This window comes from Salvelinus namaycush, chromosome 33, assembly GCF_016432855.1.
Source record: "Salvelinus namaycush isolate Seneca chromosome 33, SaNama_1.0, whole genome shotgun sequence".
NCBI lineage: Eukaryota > Metazoa > Chordata > Actinopteri > Salmoniformes > Salmonidae > Salvelinus > Salvelinus namaycush.
The window spans coordinates 21564688-21577463 of NC_052339.1; the positions used below are offsets into that span (position 1 = coordinate 21564688).

A 12776-nucleotide genomic window follows, 5' to 3' on the forward strand; every position below is an offset into this window, starting at 1 on the left:
ACATCTAGTTCCAAAATTCAAATAAGGGAGAGTGGGATAAGTTGAGCCCCCCATACATAAAATTAATAATTTGACCAAATATTTAGGAAGAGGTCATCATTTCATGGAGTCTGTGAAGGAAGAAACCACATGGAAAAAGTGGACCGCAAGTGAGGTCCAAAAAAAGTCAAATGAATGTATTGTGTTAGAGCAGGGGTATTCAACTCTTACCCTACAAGGTCCGGAGCCTGCTGGTTTCCTGTTCTACCTGATAATTAATTGCACCCACCTGGGGTCCCAGATCTAAATCAGTCCCTGATTAGAGGGGAACAATGAAAAAAATGCAGTGGAACTGGCTTCGAAGTGTTAAAAAAAAAAAGTACAAAGTGTTGCTTAAAAGACAAAAGCGATTGTGTTGAATTGTGTTTGGGAAATAAAGATATACATGGTTTTAAAAAGGTAGTGGTAATATTTCATCCAGTACAGAAATTGGTAGGCGGCTTAATTTACCCTGTTCCGCGCATCAATTTTGCCTCATTCCCAGGTCAATTATGCCAAGAGACCACTTTTTTTGACAACTATGTTTTCAAACTGTTTACATGAATCATATTATTTCCAGGGATACACAACATCCTGAAATATATGCAGATATCTTTGTTAGAAAGAATACTAGAATACTAAAACAAACAATTAAACCAGCACCTGCACTTGACCCCCCCTCAGCCAGGTTATGTGTCTTGCCAGGCTTTCTCTGTCTCAGCTAGGAATGCTCTTGTCCTCGGTCTTCTTAACCTGCCTGAGGGGAAACAGGAAGCAGTAATGCACATCATTATTACTGACACATTTCACCTGAATCTCAAACATCTTTCCTCGATTCCTTGTCATGATGATGACTAACCTTGCCCTTGCCAAACGGCAGGTCCTTCCAGAGCGTCTTCCCAGCATCCCGACCCTGCTGACTCCAGCTATACATAGAATACCAGCTCACCTGAGATAAGAGATTCACCACACACACAAATTGTGATTCAGGCCCAATGGAAATGTGCAATAGAAAAAGGCCAACAGCGTGTGTGTGTACATGGGGCAGATGGGTTCCTACTATGAGGTCTGACCTCAACCAATCAGACAAACCATCTGACAGATCTAATGCCCATAAACACCTCTACTGTCCCAAAATGGATCATTAAACACCCAATCCTGCTTACAAGCAAAAATTAAAGCAGGAAGCACGAGTGACTCGGGCTATAAAAAAAGTGGTCAGATGAAGCAGATGCTAAACTACAGGACTGTTTTTCTAGCACATACTGGAACATGTTCCGAGATTCTTCCAATGGCATTGAGGAATACACCACATCAGTCGCTGGCTTCATCAATAAGTGCATTGAGGACGTCGTCCCCACAGTGACTGTACGTACATACCCCAACGAGAAATATGTACGTACAAAATTGTCAAACTCCAGCCACCCTAGTCATAGACTGTTCTCTCTGCTAGCGCACGGCAAGCAGTACCGGAACACCAATCTAGGTCCAAGAGGCTTCTAAACAGCTTCTACCTCCAAGCCATAAGACTCCTGATCATCTAATCAAACGGCTAACCAGACTATTTGCATTGCTGCCCCCCCCCCCACGCTGCTGCTACTCTGTTATTACCTATGCATAGCCACTTTAATAACTCTACCTACATGTATATAATTACCTCGACACCGGTGCCCCCCGCACATTGACACATTGTACCGGTACCCCCTGTATATAGCCACGCTATTGTTATTTACTGCTGCTCTTTAATTATCTCTTACTTTTTTAGGGATTTTCTTAAAACTGCATTGTTGGTTAAGGGCTTGTAAGTAAGCATTTAACTGTAAGGTCTACACCTGCTGTATTCGGCGCACGTGACAAATAAAACTTCATTGTATTTCATTTAAACTGACCATAAGTCACAAAACTACATCCATTACCCCAGTCACCAGTCACAGCTTTCCATCCTCCCTCATCTGCTGTCTACTCATCACTTTCCTATCCTGCTTCTATAATCACCCCCTCTATCATCCCTCCTGTCTGACTGATCTGGCTGTGTTGGTGCACACACATACATACACACCTGTATCCTCTCTGGGTGTGTCTCTCAGATAACCACATAAAACAGACCCAAAATATCCCAGACAGCATGGGACACCGCTTTAAAATGAAAGGGCAGACTATTAACCACATACCTTCCCCACACACACACGCTTACCTCACAGCCAGAACTTCCTACAGGAAACCACAGCCCTTCCCGTTGGGGAGAGAGAGGGAAAGGGGTGGAAGACACACACGAACATTGCCCCCCCTACACACACCTTGGCTAAGGAGGCAGCCTGTTGGGGGTAGAACATGGAAGCACTGAGAGCCATCAACCCTACAGGAAACACCAGCCTCTTCACCCTGGAACCTAGAGAGACAGAGACTGGTACGGTATTCACACCCCTTGACCTTTTCCACATTCTGTTATGTTAAAGCCTGAATTTAAAATTGATTTTAGATTTTTTGGTCACTGGCCTACACACAATACCCCGAAACGCGTCGGATTTTTAAAACTTTGTTTCTATTGAACATGCCATTCAAATAAAGGCATTTTAATTAATTATATGAAGAGTGCCTTGGTCCTCCTTTCTTTTTGATACCCCATGTTCCTGATTGGCCGAGTTACAGTTTTGACTTAAATCTGCTTGAAAATCTATGGCAAGACCTGAAAATGTTGGTCAAAGGTGATTCGAAAATGTATTGACTCAGGGGCTTGAATACTTATTAAACATATAATATCTTGATTAGATATTTTATTTTTTACAAATGTTGGAATTTTTCTTCCACTTTGGCATTACAGTATTGTGTAGATCGTTGACAAAAAAAGACAATTAAATCTAGTTGAATCCCACTTTGTATCAACAAAATGTGGAAAAAGTCAAGGAGTGTGAATACTTTCTGAAGGCACTGTAAATGTCTGTGCACATTACCTTTGGCCAGGTAAAGTCCTAGGAAGCCAGAGAAGCCAACCACCCCGACACTGGGATAGAGGTCAGGAGGAGGATCTTTGAGGAACTCGTACGTCTCTGTGTGTGTGTGTGTGTGTGTGTGTGTGTGTGTGTGTGTGTGTGTGTGTGTGTGTGAGAGAGTGTGAGAAAGAACACAATTAAGTATGCATCCATAATATGGCATGTAAATGAAAGTATCTGGATGATGTATGTCTCCTCACCTCTCACTGTCCTGATGGAGGTGCTCACAGTGGGCTCTACAGTCCTGTAGACTTCCTGTTCCACAGGATATGACATCACAAAGAGGAGATAGAACCTTAATCTATGCTTCAGTATATCCAATTCCATTCACAAAATAAAAAATGGACAGAAGGCTCAGTGTGTTAGTTATGCGCGGGTTGACTCATAAACCGCCATCCCCGCAGTTATATATGCGGGGAGGGTAGGCTTAAGGTCATTAAATATTGTGTGGATGAAGGGCGGGTGGGTGGCATGTGGGTTGAATAAAGAGAGAATACATTTAAAAATCCATAAATGTATAATTATTGTGCAATTTCTAGCTATAGGCTACATTGATGTTTTTCTTTAATTATTTTAGGCTATCTGGCATTAGTGCGTAAGCCTAAGCTTTAGGGCCTAACTGTATGCGTGACAAATATCCTTACACGCCAATCACCAAATGCTTTTGTGAATGGGCAGAAAAAGCAATTCAATTCACGGAGGCAAAAAAGGACAACGTCTGAGTTCAATAAGAGAAAAGCTGTGAAATGGAGAAGGGAGGGCGAGAAGTCATGTTTGTGAAAGATTTGGAAAAGTGGTAAAAAAGGATGATAGCAGTGCCAGCTATGTTGTGTGATGAATGTGAGGCGCTATACAAATTTGAGTCACAAGACGGGGACTTCAAATAGGCCTTTTACTGTTCAGATGGGTTAAATGGAAACTGAAATCTGGACACTGACTGTAGGTCTATAACCTCTCACATAGCCTTCATATTAACTCCTGCAAAATTAAGCATTTCTATCAGTAAAATTATACACCAAATGTAGGACACATTTTGAAATATGATTTATTTCTTTCAGAATTTTGAGAGAATTGCAAACGTGCAGTTAGATTGGCTAGCTTCTGTATCTTTATCAGAATCATAAACGCTGATAGCTTATTTCAAAACACATAAAATATGCATCCAAGCCGAACTGAAATCTTATCAGAAACATTTGAGTTTTTTTTTTTTTACATCTTTCTATTTCCTTACAACCGGTCAAACTGGTTGCACAGAAAATCTTTCCGTTTTTTTGTTTGTTAGCTATTGCATTTTCTTCCCGGTCCCTAAACGAAAGCAGCAGAGATGACAGTGAAAACTTTACAGATGTCAACTATATTGAAGCATTCATTCTATCGATTTAGGACATTATTCTAGTGAGCAAGGGTTTATTTTGTCTTCTAGGGCAACATATAATGACAAAAGAGAAGCTTCACGTATCTAATTATAGACAAGTTAACTAAGAACTAGCCGACCAAAATGTTGGAAATTATGAGCCGAAACATATTTAAAACCAGTCAAAAGAAATCCTGCACCCCCTGTAAAACAAATTGTTCGGCCATCACTGACTGTAGCCTACAACGCATTTTCTATATTAGCGGGTTAGGGTCGGGTGTGGGCCTTAGATTTTCACTTTATCACATATAGCCGGGAGGTTGAGGATGGCTTATTAGCAATTGCGGATGGGTGCAGGTGAACAAACAGCTGATCCGTGCACCACTAGTGTGTGTTTGTATGTCTAGTCTTAGTAGACAGTGTCTGTCACCTACCTCTGCTTTCTCCAGGGCAACCAGACCCGTTTCCTGCAGGAAAACAAACAATTACCACAAACATTCTTAAATCTCAGCATTTAACAAGATAATGAGGGAGATGCCACTTGCGATTTCCTAGATACACCCATCTTGTTCCAGATGATAGGTTCGATACATACAATGCTGAGGAAGAGGTATACCTGACACTGGTCGGTGAAAGGCTCGGCCCATTTCCTCAGCTCGGCCACACCCTGTTCCACTGGCCCCGCCTCTGACTCCACATACTTGAGCTGCGGCTCTGGAGTAGTGTAGAGGGACGGGAGCTGAAACACACACACTTTAATCCAGCAGACTACGTTGTCCTGTCAAATAAATGTAATCTGCAAAGGCCCGTGTGGGAGCCAACATAAACACCAAAACAGACATTATTAGCAGATAAGATCTGTCCATTCATATCTGGGTCGTAGCCAGAAATTCATTGGTGGGGGACCAACAGAAATTTGGGCAGGCCTGGCTCCCCAGTTGGTGGGCCTGTGTCCACCCAGGCTCACGCCCCTGCTTCACATAACTGCCACATAAGTGTTCCTGGACAGGACATTAGAGGGACAGGAAAGCTAGCTACCTCTTCAATACTGAGACTCAGAGCTGCCAGTTTCTCCTTGACCTCTCTAGCGGCCAGGACAGTTGCATTCCCCGTCAGCAAACCCAGGACACCTGACACAGCGGCAGACAGCGACACCTGGCAGCAGACACATCGTGATGAGGACAGTTACTTTATGGTAAATGTATGGCAGGAATCAGGACATTCATGGCAGGTATTTGAGAGTAAGTTACACTAACGTTAACATATGGGGAATGTTCTGCTCAAAATAAAGAATAAAGCTATTAGTCCAGGACTGCTAAAAAATATACTGTTTCGTCCAGTCATGTCATAGTTATGACTAAAAGAGAATACGTTTTGCTAACGTTTCAGCCAATGCTCAGCCCCACCACCATCACGCTTTTATGTAGTCTGTCATTAGCTACGAGTGTAATAGTCTATAATAACCCGAATGCATCTTACAAGAGAAATGTTGAGCCATTACCAGTTTCCCAAAGTTTGACATTTCTCTTCCTGCCTAGTGTACGGCGACTCGAACGGAAAAAAACATTAGATTCGGCAATTTTAGAACGATGTGCTTCTCAACAGCGACATCTGCTGGCACACTATAGTCAGCATCACAGGTGAATACACGACACACACACCCCTTTCCCAAACACACTAAATCACCGTTTCTCAAACTCGGTCCTCGGGACCCTAAGGCGTAAACGTTTTGTTTGTTGCCCTAACACTACACAGCTGAATAAAAGTACGAAAGCATGATGATTAGTTGAATCAGCTGTGTAGTGCTAGGGCAAAAACCAAAACGTGCAGCCCTTGGAGTCCCAAGGACCGAGTTTGGGAAACCCTGCACTAAATTAACCACAAAAGGAAAGCTGAAAACCTGAACAGTATGAACATTTATTTCTGGATAGAAATTACAAAGTGTTCCAAATAGCAGTGTCTACTCAGATTATAGTAAATACATTGTTTATCTATTTTTTATTTTATTTGTCAAATAGTCATCATACAGGGTATTTTTATCCTCAATATTCTATTATTTTATCCTACTGAGACTGAGGGCTGATGAGGATTATAAATGCTGAGCTATGACAAACAGACATAAAGATAGACAGGCAGGCCATGTCCAAAATAAAAACAGCAGGAGTAGTACATACATGTTGACCAGCAGAGGGAGACAGCAGTTTGAAGACAGGAGTTTGGCATGATATGGGCCCTTTGGCCAGACGCATACTATTCCTGGACCCAAAAACCTATATTTCAATGGAGATTCTCTATTGCACATTGCTTTTTAGTGCAGAAGCAGCCTTACGTCTGGGAAACCAACTGGGCCTTAGAGTTCATGATATTGATAGTAATTTTCACATGGGAAAATATACATTGATACAAAACAAACAGAGATGGGAGATGACGACAGAAGACCATATTAAATCTAACCTGCCTTAGTGATGTTAACAGTCTCAGTTTACACATGACTGCCCACAGCACACACACATATATATTACTCGGTCAAATGAAGACATCTACCTGTGAGGGGGGTCTACCTGCTATTTATACAGTACCGCAAACCACTCTGAGACTATCTGACTGTGCGGGGAAAGATATGTTTGTATGCTACTGCATAAATACTGCACTGGGGGGTTTTACTGAATAAAACCATGAATGTAGGCAGGAGGATGTTGCATAAAGGAGAGAAGAATAGCACAGAACAAGTGGCACAAACTCTCTCTCTCTCCCTCACTCACTCTAAAAGCATCATAAAGACCATGACCTATTGCAATGCAAATCATATCAACATCATATTCTAAACCACAATCACACCAAGTTACCTGGTGGTGGATGGGGGTTAGATAAACACACATAAAAAATGGCTGACAGACAGAACTGCAGAATAATGTGTTTTAGCCCTTTTCATTGTTGCTCATGAAAAGAAGAATGAGATAGAGATGAGCAGGTTCATTCGCTGCACCTGGTTCAGTCAGTCAGACAGAGACAGACAGGACTACGGTCAGGGTAGGGTTTCACAAAGTAGGATTAATAAGTTAGCCAGATAACTGACGCTCAAGATATCAACTCTTGATTAGAAGGCAAAAATAGTTTATGGCGTTGCATTACTGGGAGTATTGAGTAAGGAACGCCATGTTCATTTCAAGTCCATCTTTAATGTGAACTCGTTTTCTTTCTCAACTTTTTCTTATTTTATCAAAAGTTGTTTCTAGTACATTTGTGGCCAACACCCTACTCCTACCTTGCAAAAAAAACTTCAGCAGTCAGCCACAGTAACACTCAAAGCAGACAGAGTTAACGTCAATAAATCAAGTGTAATCTTACATACAGTACTGCCAGAGAGACCAGGACCTTAACAATTCTGTCATCCCTAACCAGGGTCGGCTCTAGCCTTTTGGGGCCCAAAACGAGATTTGGTTGGGCCCTAAGCGAGACTTGTAGGGCTTACTACAAATTCTTGCTAGTAACAACAACATTAGCACAGCTTGCTAGTCAGCTTACATTAAGTACAACCGGCACAAGCCAAACAAGCTAGTGCCACCTTGTGGCCTGGAGTATTTAAACTAGGCAAATCGGAGGTTAAACTGTTCTGTGAACAACAAAAACTTAACTGCCGACACTCTGGGCAGAGGTGCCCCCCTGGAGGTCAAGGCCCCTGGGCACGTGCCCTACATGCCGGTCGGTATTTGGCCATGATTACTACAGGTTTAGATGACTGGATAGACTTACAATCAAAACAATATTAGCTGACATGGCTAATTGAGTGACTAAAATTAACCAGATTTCCATCCAACCTTTTTATGCGAGTAAAGTACGTTGGATTAAAAATGTCAGGACAGCCTGATGGAAACAGAAAATTGGTCTGTAAACTTTCCAAATGTCAACAAAACCAAATATGTTAGATATGGTGGGACCTTTTTGTGTTGGGAAAAATGAATTATGCAGTTTAAACCTTTTATGCACAAATATTAATATAATAACCATCATATCTTAGTAAACTTGGGAGTCCCGCGATGACATGTTGTGTGGTCCTCCCACTACAACTCGTCAGGAAACCATGCGGTTTATTAGCTTACAGATGAAATAAGTTATGATGAACTTCACAGGGTGGTGAACATGCACGGTGATGAGCTTGATGCTCCTTTCCAATAAATAATCAAGGGTCTTATTCTGGTGACATGATCATCGATGCTTGGCTGCCGTTTGACAATTACAAATAATCCACAATTTGATCCATAATAATCTCATCACGTAGGCCAAGGATGGGAAACTCCAGTCCTCTGGGGCCTGATTGGTGTCAAACCTTTGCCCCAGCTAACACATCTGACACCAATAACTAACTAATCATGATCATCAGTTTGGAATGGAATTAGTTTCATCAGCTGTGTTGGCTAGGGATGGGGAAAGTGTGACAACACTCCGGCCCCTGAGGACTAGAGTTACCCATCCCTGATGTAGGCTATACCCGTACTGTATTGGCGAGCTGTTGGCTAGAGCACACGTGTCAATACCAGAGTGGGCACACTCGCTATATAGAGCAACATGTTTTGTGAGAAAACCATCAGTAGAGTTGAAATGTGATGGAAACACATTGAACTTCTATTTATTTACTTTTATTCGGTACATGGGAATCTAACCGCAAAAGGTATTTTTATGTGTACTATGTCATCACGCACAGCCTTTTAACTGCAACGAGTCAATTTGATGGAAACACATCTCTGGTGGGAAAATGCAGTATATTGTTTTTATGTGGATGATTGATTATATGAAAATCTGTCGCCAATTGGATGGAAACCTAGCTAGTGATAAAGTGTGATAAAACAAGAGGAAACTTGTTTGCACCTTGACCATTCTATTATTCTCTTAACAGTAAGTTGAGACCCAGACTGAGTTCCTAAAAAAGATATATAGTTTCTAAAACTCAGTCCTGAGGTCCTCCCTGAGTGCACGTTTAGTTTTTTGCCCTAGCACTACACAGCTGATTCAAATAACCATCTCATCATCAAGCTTTGATTATTTAAATCATCTGTGTAGTGCTATGGCAAAAACCCAAACATGCAAACGGGGGGGGGGGGGGGGGCAGGACCAAGTTTGGGTAACCTTGTCCTAAGTGACCGCTTTGCCTGCAGGACCGCTTTGCCCGGCCCTGTTCCTGACCTCTGACATGGTTCTCTCAGTCAGCACATCAACAGTGTTATTGCAATGTAGTCATGACAGCACTAAATCATCACCATGATCATCCTCTTCGTCACTAAAAAATGAACTTTCTCACATGCCCACTAGTATGATGTGTGCATACTTTTTTTCCTCATTCTGCTCATTCATTTATCCACACACACACGCTCCAGATCCCCAGACTCAGAGAGGGGGTTACAAAGAAACTGCATGACATCACATGGTGGAGACAGACAGAGGGTTCAGAAGACTGTAGGCTGAAACTGAATCATAATAATTACAACAATATGAAACTGACCTCAGTCCAAAATAAACCAGGTAAAATCATGAAAAACATTCAATATTTTTCCATTTCTTCTGAGAAAGCTAATTTTGAAAATGATCAGCTTGAGTTACCCACCACCACTGATCACAAGCGAGTCTAGCTTTTCTGCCCGTGAGTAGGACAGATTACTATGGCATGTTTAGTCTCGTACAACAGTGACTAGGGTCTAGTTTCAATTAAGGACTATTTTGGCAAAGAGGAACTATGTCACTGTCAACATCACTACTTTATCTGTTTAAAAAAAAAAATGAAATAGTAGCTAGCAAAATGGAAATTATGGAAGCAATTTTTAAGGAGTGCCTTTCGCAAGTGGCTAGTTTGCATGAACTATCTTAACGATAAAAACATTTGAATTGAACCACTTTTTGACAGCATCCCTTTCGATTTATACAAAACGTTCCATACATGTTTGCCCATGGAAGAAGTGGTCAGGAAGTGACCTTTTGGACCTGAATGGCAGAACATTCAGCAGATAAAGCATTTCGCTACACCCACATTAACATCTGCTAAATAATGTGTACGTGACCAATAACATCTGCTAAATAATGTGTATGTGACCAATAACATCTGCTAAATAATGTGTATGTGACCAATAACATCTGCTAAATAATGTGTATGTGACCAATAACATCTGCTAAATAATGTGTATGTGACCAATAACATCTGCTAAATAATGTGTATGTGACCAATAACATCTGCTAAATAATGTGTATGTGACCAATAAAATGAGATTTGACTTTAAAAGGTGCTGGAAATTGACCCATTGTGCATACTCCACCATACCATGAGACATCCATGTCTTCTTCACTGGAAAAGAGAAACAGTTGAGTTTGATATCATTTAAAAGCTTACCTACAGTGATGTCAAACTATTTTATTATTTCAAAAAAATCAAAAAATCAATTATTTCTTTAAAAAAAATAAACATAAATTACTATTGTTTTTATATTCGCATATGTTGTAGCTTAGGCCCTATTTCACATGAGGTTTTTGTGTTGTGCCCACCATCGGTTGATAAACAACATGCTCTTAAATACAGGGTGGGTGTCATTTCAATCATAGAATGGACCTATCCCTACAGACCACTGCAATTTAGCTGGTACACCATTGAAATTGAAACAACATTTTTACTTCTAAATTACTTGCCCGTCTACCCACCATCGAATGTCAACTTAAAATGGTCAAATCTATTTTATTATCCTTATTTCTATGATTTAAACAGGTTTTCTATGGAGAATAGACAGTATACCTTACAGATATTCCCATTCAAATCAACATGTGTGGACATCTTTGTGGTACCATTCAAGTTGATATTTCAATTTTATCCTCATTTTAGTACTTTTATCAGCCCAAACATGACACTCAATCTGTATTCAAGAGCATGTTCTCAACAGATAGCGGTCACAATACAAACGCTTTAGAGGATGTAAAATAGGGTCGAAGCTAAAACATATGACTGAGTTTACGTGTTTTTAGATCATTTATGTTAAGTTAGAAAAGTTATTCCCCCCCAGAAATTATAAAATAGCTTGACAGCCCTGTTTGTAAGCCTTTAAATTATATACATCTCAACAGTTATCTTTTCCAGTGATGAAGAAGATATGGATGTCTCATTGTATGGTGAGGTACAGTTGAAGTCGGAAGTTTACATACAATTAGGTTGGAGTCATTAAAACTCGTTTTTCAACCACTCCACAAAATTCTTAACAAACTACAGTTTTGCCAAGTCAGTTAGGACATCTACTTTGTTCATGACACAAGTAATTTTTCCAACAATTGTTTACAGACAGATTATTTCACTTATAATTAACTGTATCACAATTCCAGTGGGTCAGATGTTAACCCCTAAGTTAACTGTGCCTTTACGCAGCTTGGAAAATTCCCAAAAATGATGTCATGGCTTTAGAACCTTCTGATAAATGCTGTCAATTAGCCTGAGTCAATTGGAGGTGTACCTGTGGATGTATTTCAAGGCCTACCTTCAAACTCAGTGCCTCTTTACTTGACATCATGGGAAATCAAAAGAAATCAGCCAAGACCTCAGAAAATAAATTGTAGACCTCCACAAGTCTGGTTCATCCTTGGGAGCAATTTCCAACCGCTTGAAGGTACCACGTTCATCTGTACAAACAATAATATGCAAGTATAAACACCATTGGACCACGCAGCCATCATACCGCTCAGGAATGAGACGCGTTCTGTCTCCTAGAGATGAACGTACCTTGGTGCGAAAAGTGCAAATCAATCCCAGAACAACAGCATAGGACCTTGTGAAGATGCTGGAGGAAACAGGTACAAAAGTATCTATATCCACAGTAAAACGAGTCCTATATCCACATAACCTGAAAGGCCGCTCAGCAAGGAAGAAGCCACTGCTCCAAAACCACCATAAAAAAGCCAGGTTTCGGTTTGCAACTGCACATGGAGACAAAGATCGTACTTTTGGGAGAAATATCCTCTGCTCCGATGAAACAAAAATAGAACTGTTTGGCCATAATTACCATCATTATGTTTGGACGAAAAAGGGGGAGGCTTGCAAGCCGAAGACCACCATCTCAACAGTGAAGCACGGGGGTGGCAGCATCATGTTGTGGGGGTGCTTTGCTGCAGAAGGGACTGGTGCACTTCACAAAATAGATGGCATCATGAGGGAGGGAAATGATGTGGATATATTGAATCAACATCTCAAGACATCAGTCAGGAAGTTAAAGCTTGGTTGCAAATGGGTCTTCCAAATGGACAATGACCCCAAGCATACTTCCAAAGTTGTGGCAAAATGACTTAAAGACAACAGTCAAGGTATTGGAGTGGCCATCACAAAGCCCTGACCTCAATCCTATAGACAATTTGTGGGCAGAACTGCAAAAGCGTGTGCGAACAAGGAGGCCTAC

The 12776-nt window shown here is 41.1% G+C and overlaps 1 protein-coding gene across 3 annotated transcripts; it reads right to left on the minus strand.

The window, feature by feature from the left end:
• Positions 1-280: 280 nt before the first annotated feature.
• Positions 281-5912, minus strand: LOC120027862 (MICOS complex subunit MIC26-like). Of its 3 annotated transcripts, none has more exons than XM_038972943.1 (9): positions 5864-5912; positions 5401-5517; positions 4979-5101; positions 4797-4829; positions 3209-3263; positions 2970-3065; positions 2316-2407; positions 878-967; positions 281-771 (listed from the first exon to the last, which is right to left on the minus strand). In XM_038972943.1, the coding sequence occupies exons 1-9, from the start codon at positions 5882-5884 to the stop codon at positions 736-738; spliced, it is 663 nt and encodes a 220-aa protein (XP_038828871.1). In that variant the 5' UTR covers positions 5885-5912; the 3' UTR covers positions 281-735. The 3 variants fall into 3 exon arrangements, 2 of the variants coding, with proteins under 2 accessions (XP_038828871.1, XP_038828872.1); XM_038972944.1 differs by having other exon boundaries at positions 281-775; XR_005473350.1 differs by having other exon boundaries at positions 753-775; positions 2213-2407.
• Between the last annotated feature and the right edge of the window lie 6864 nt (positions 5913-12776).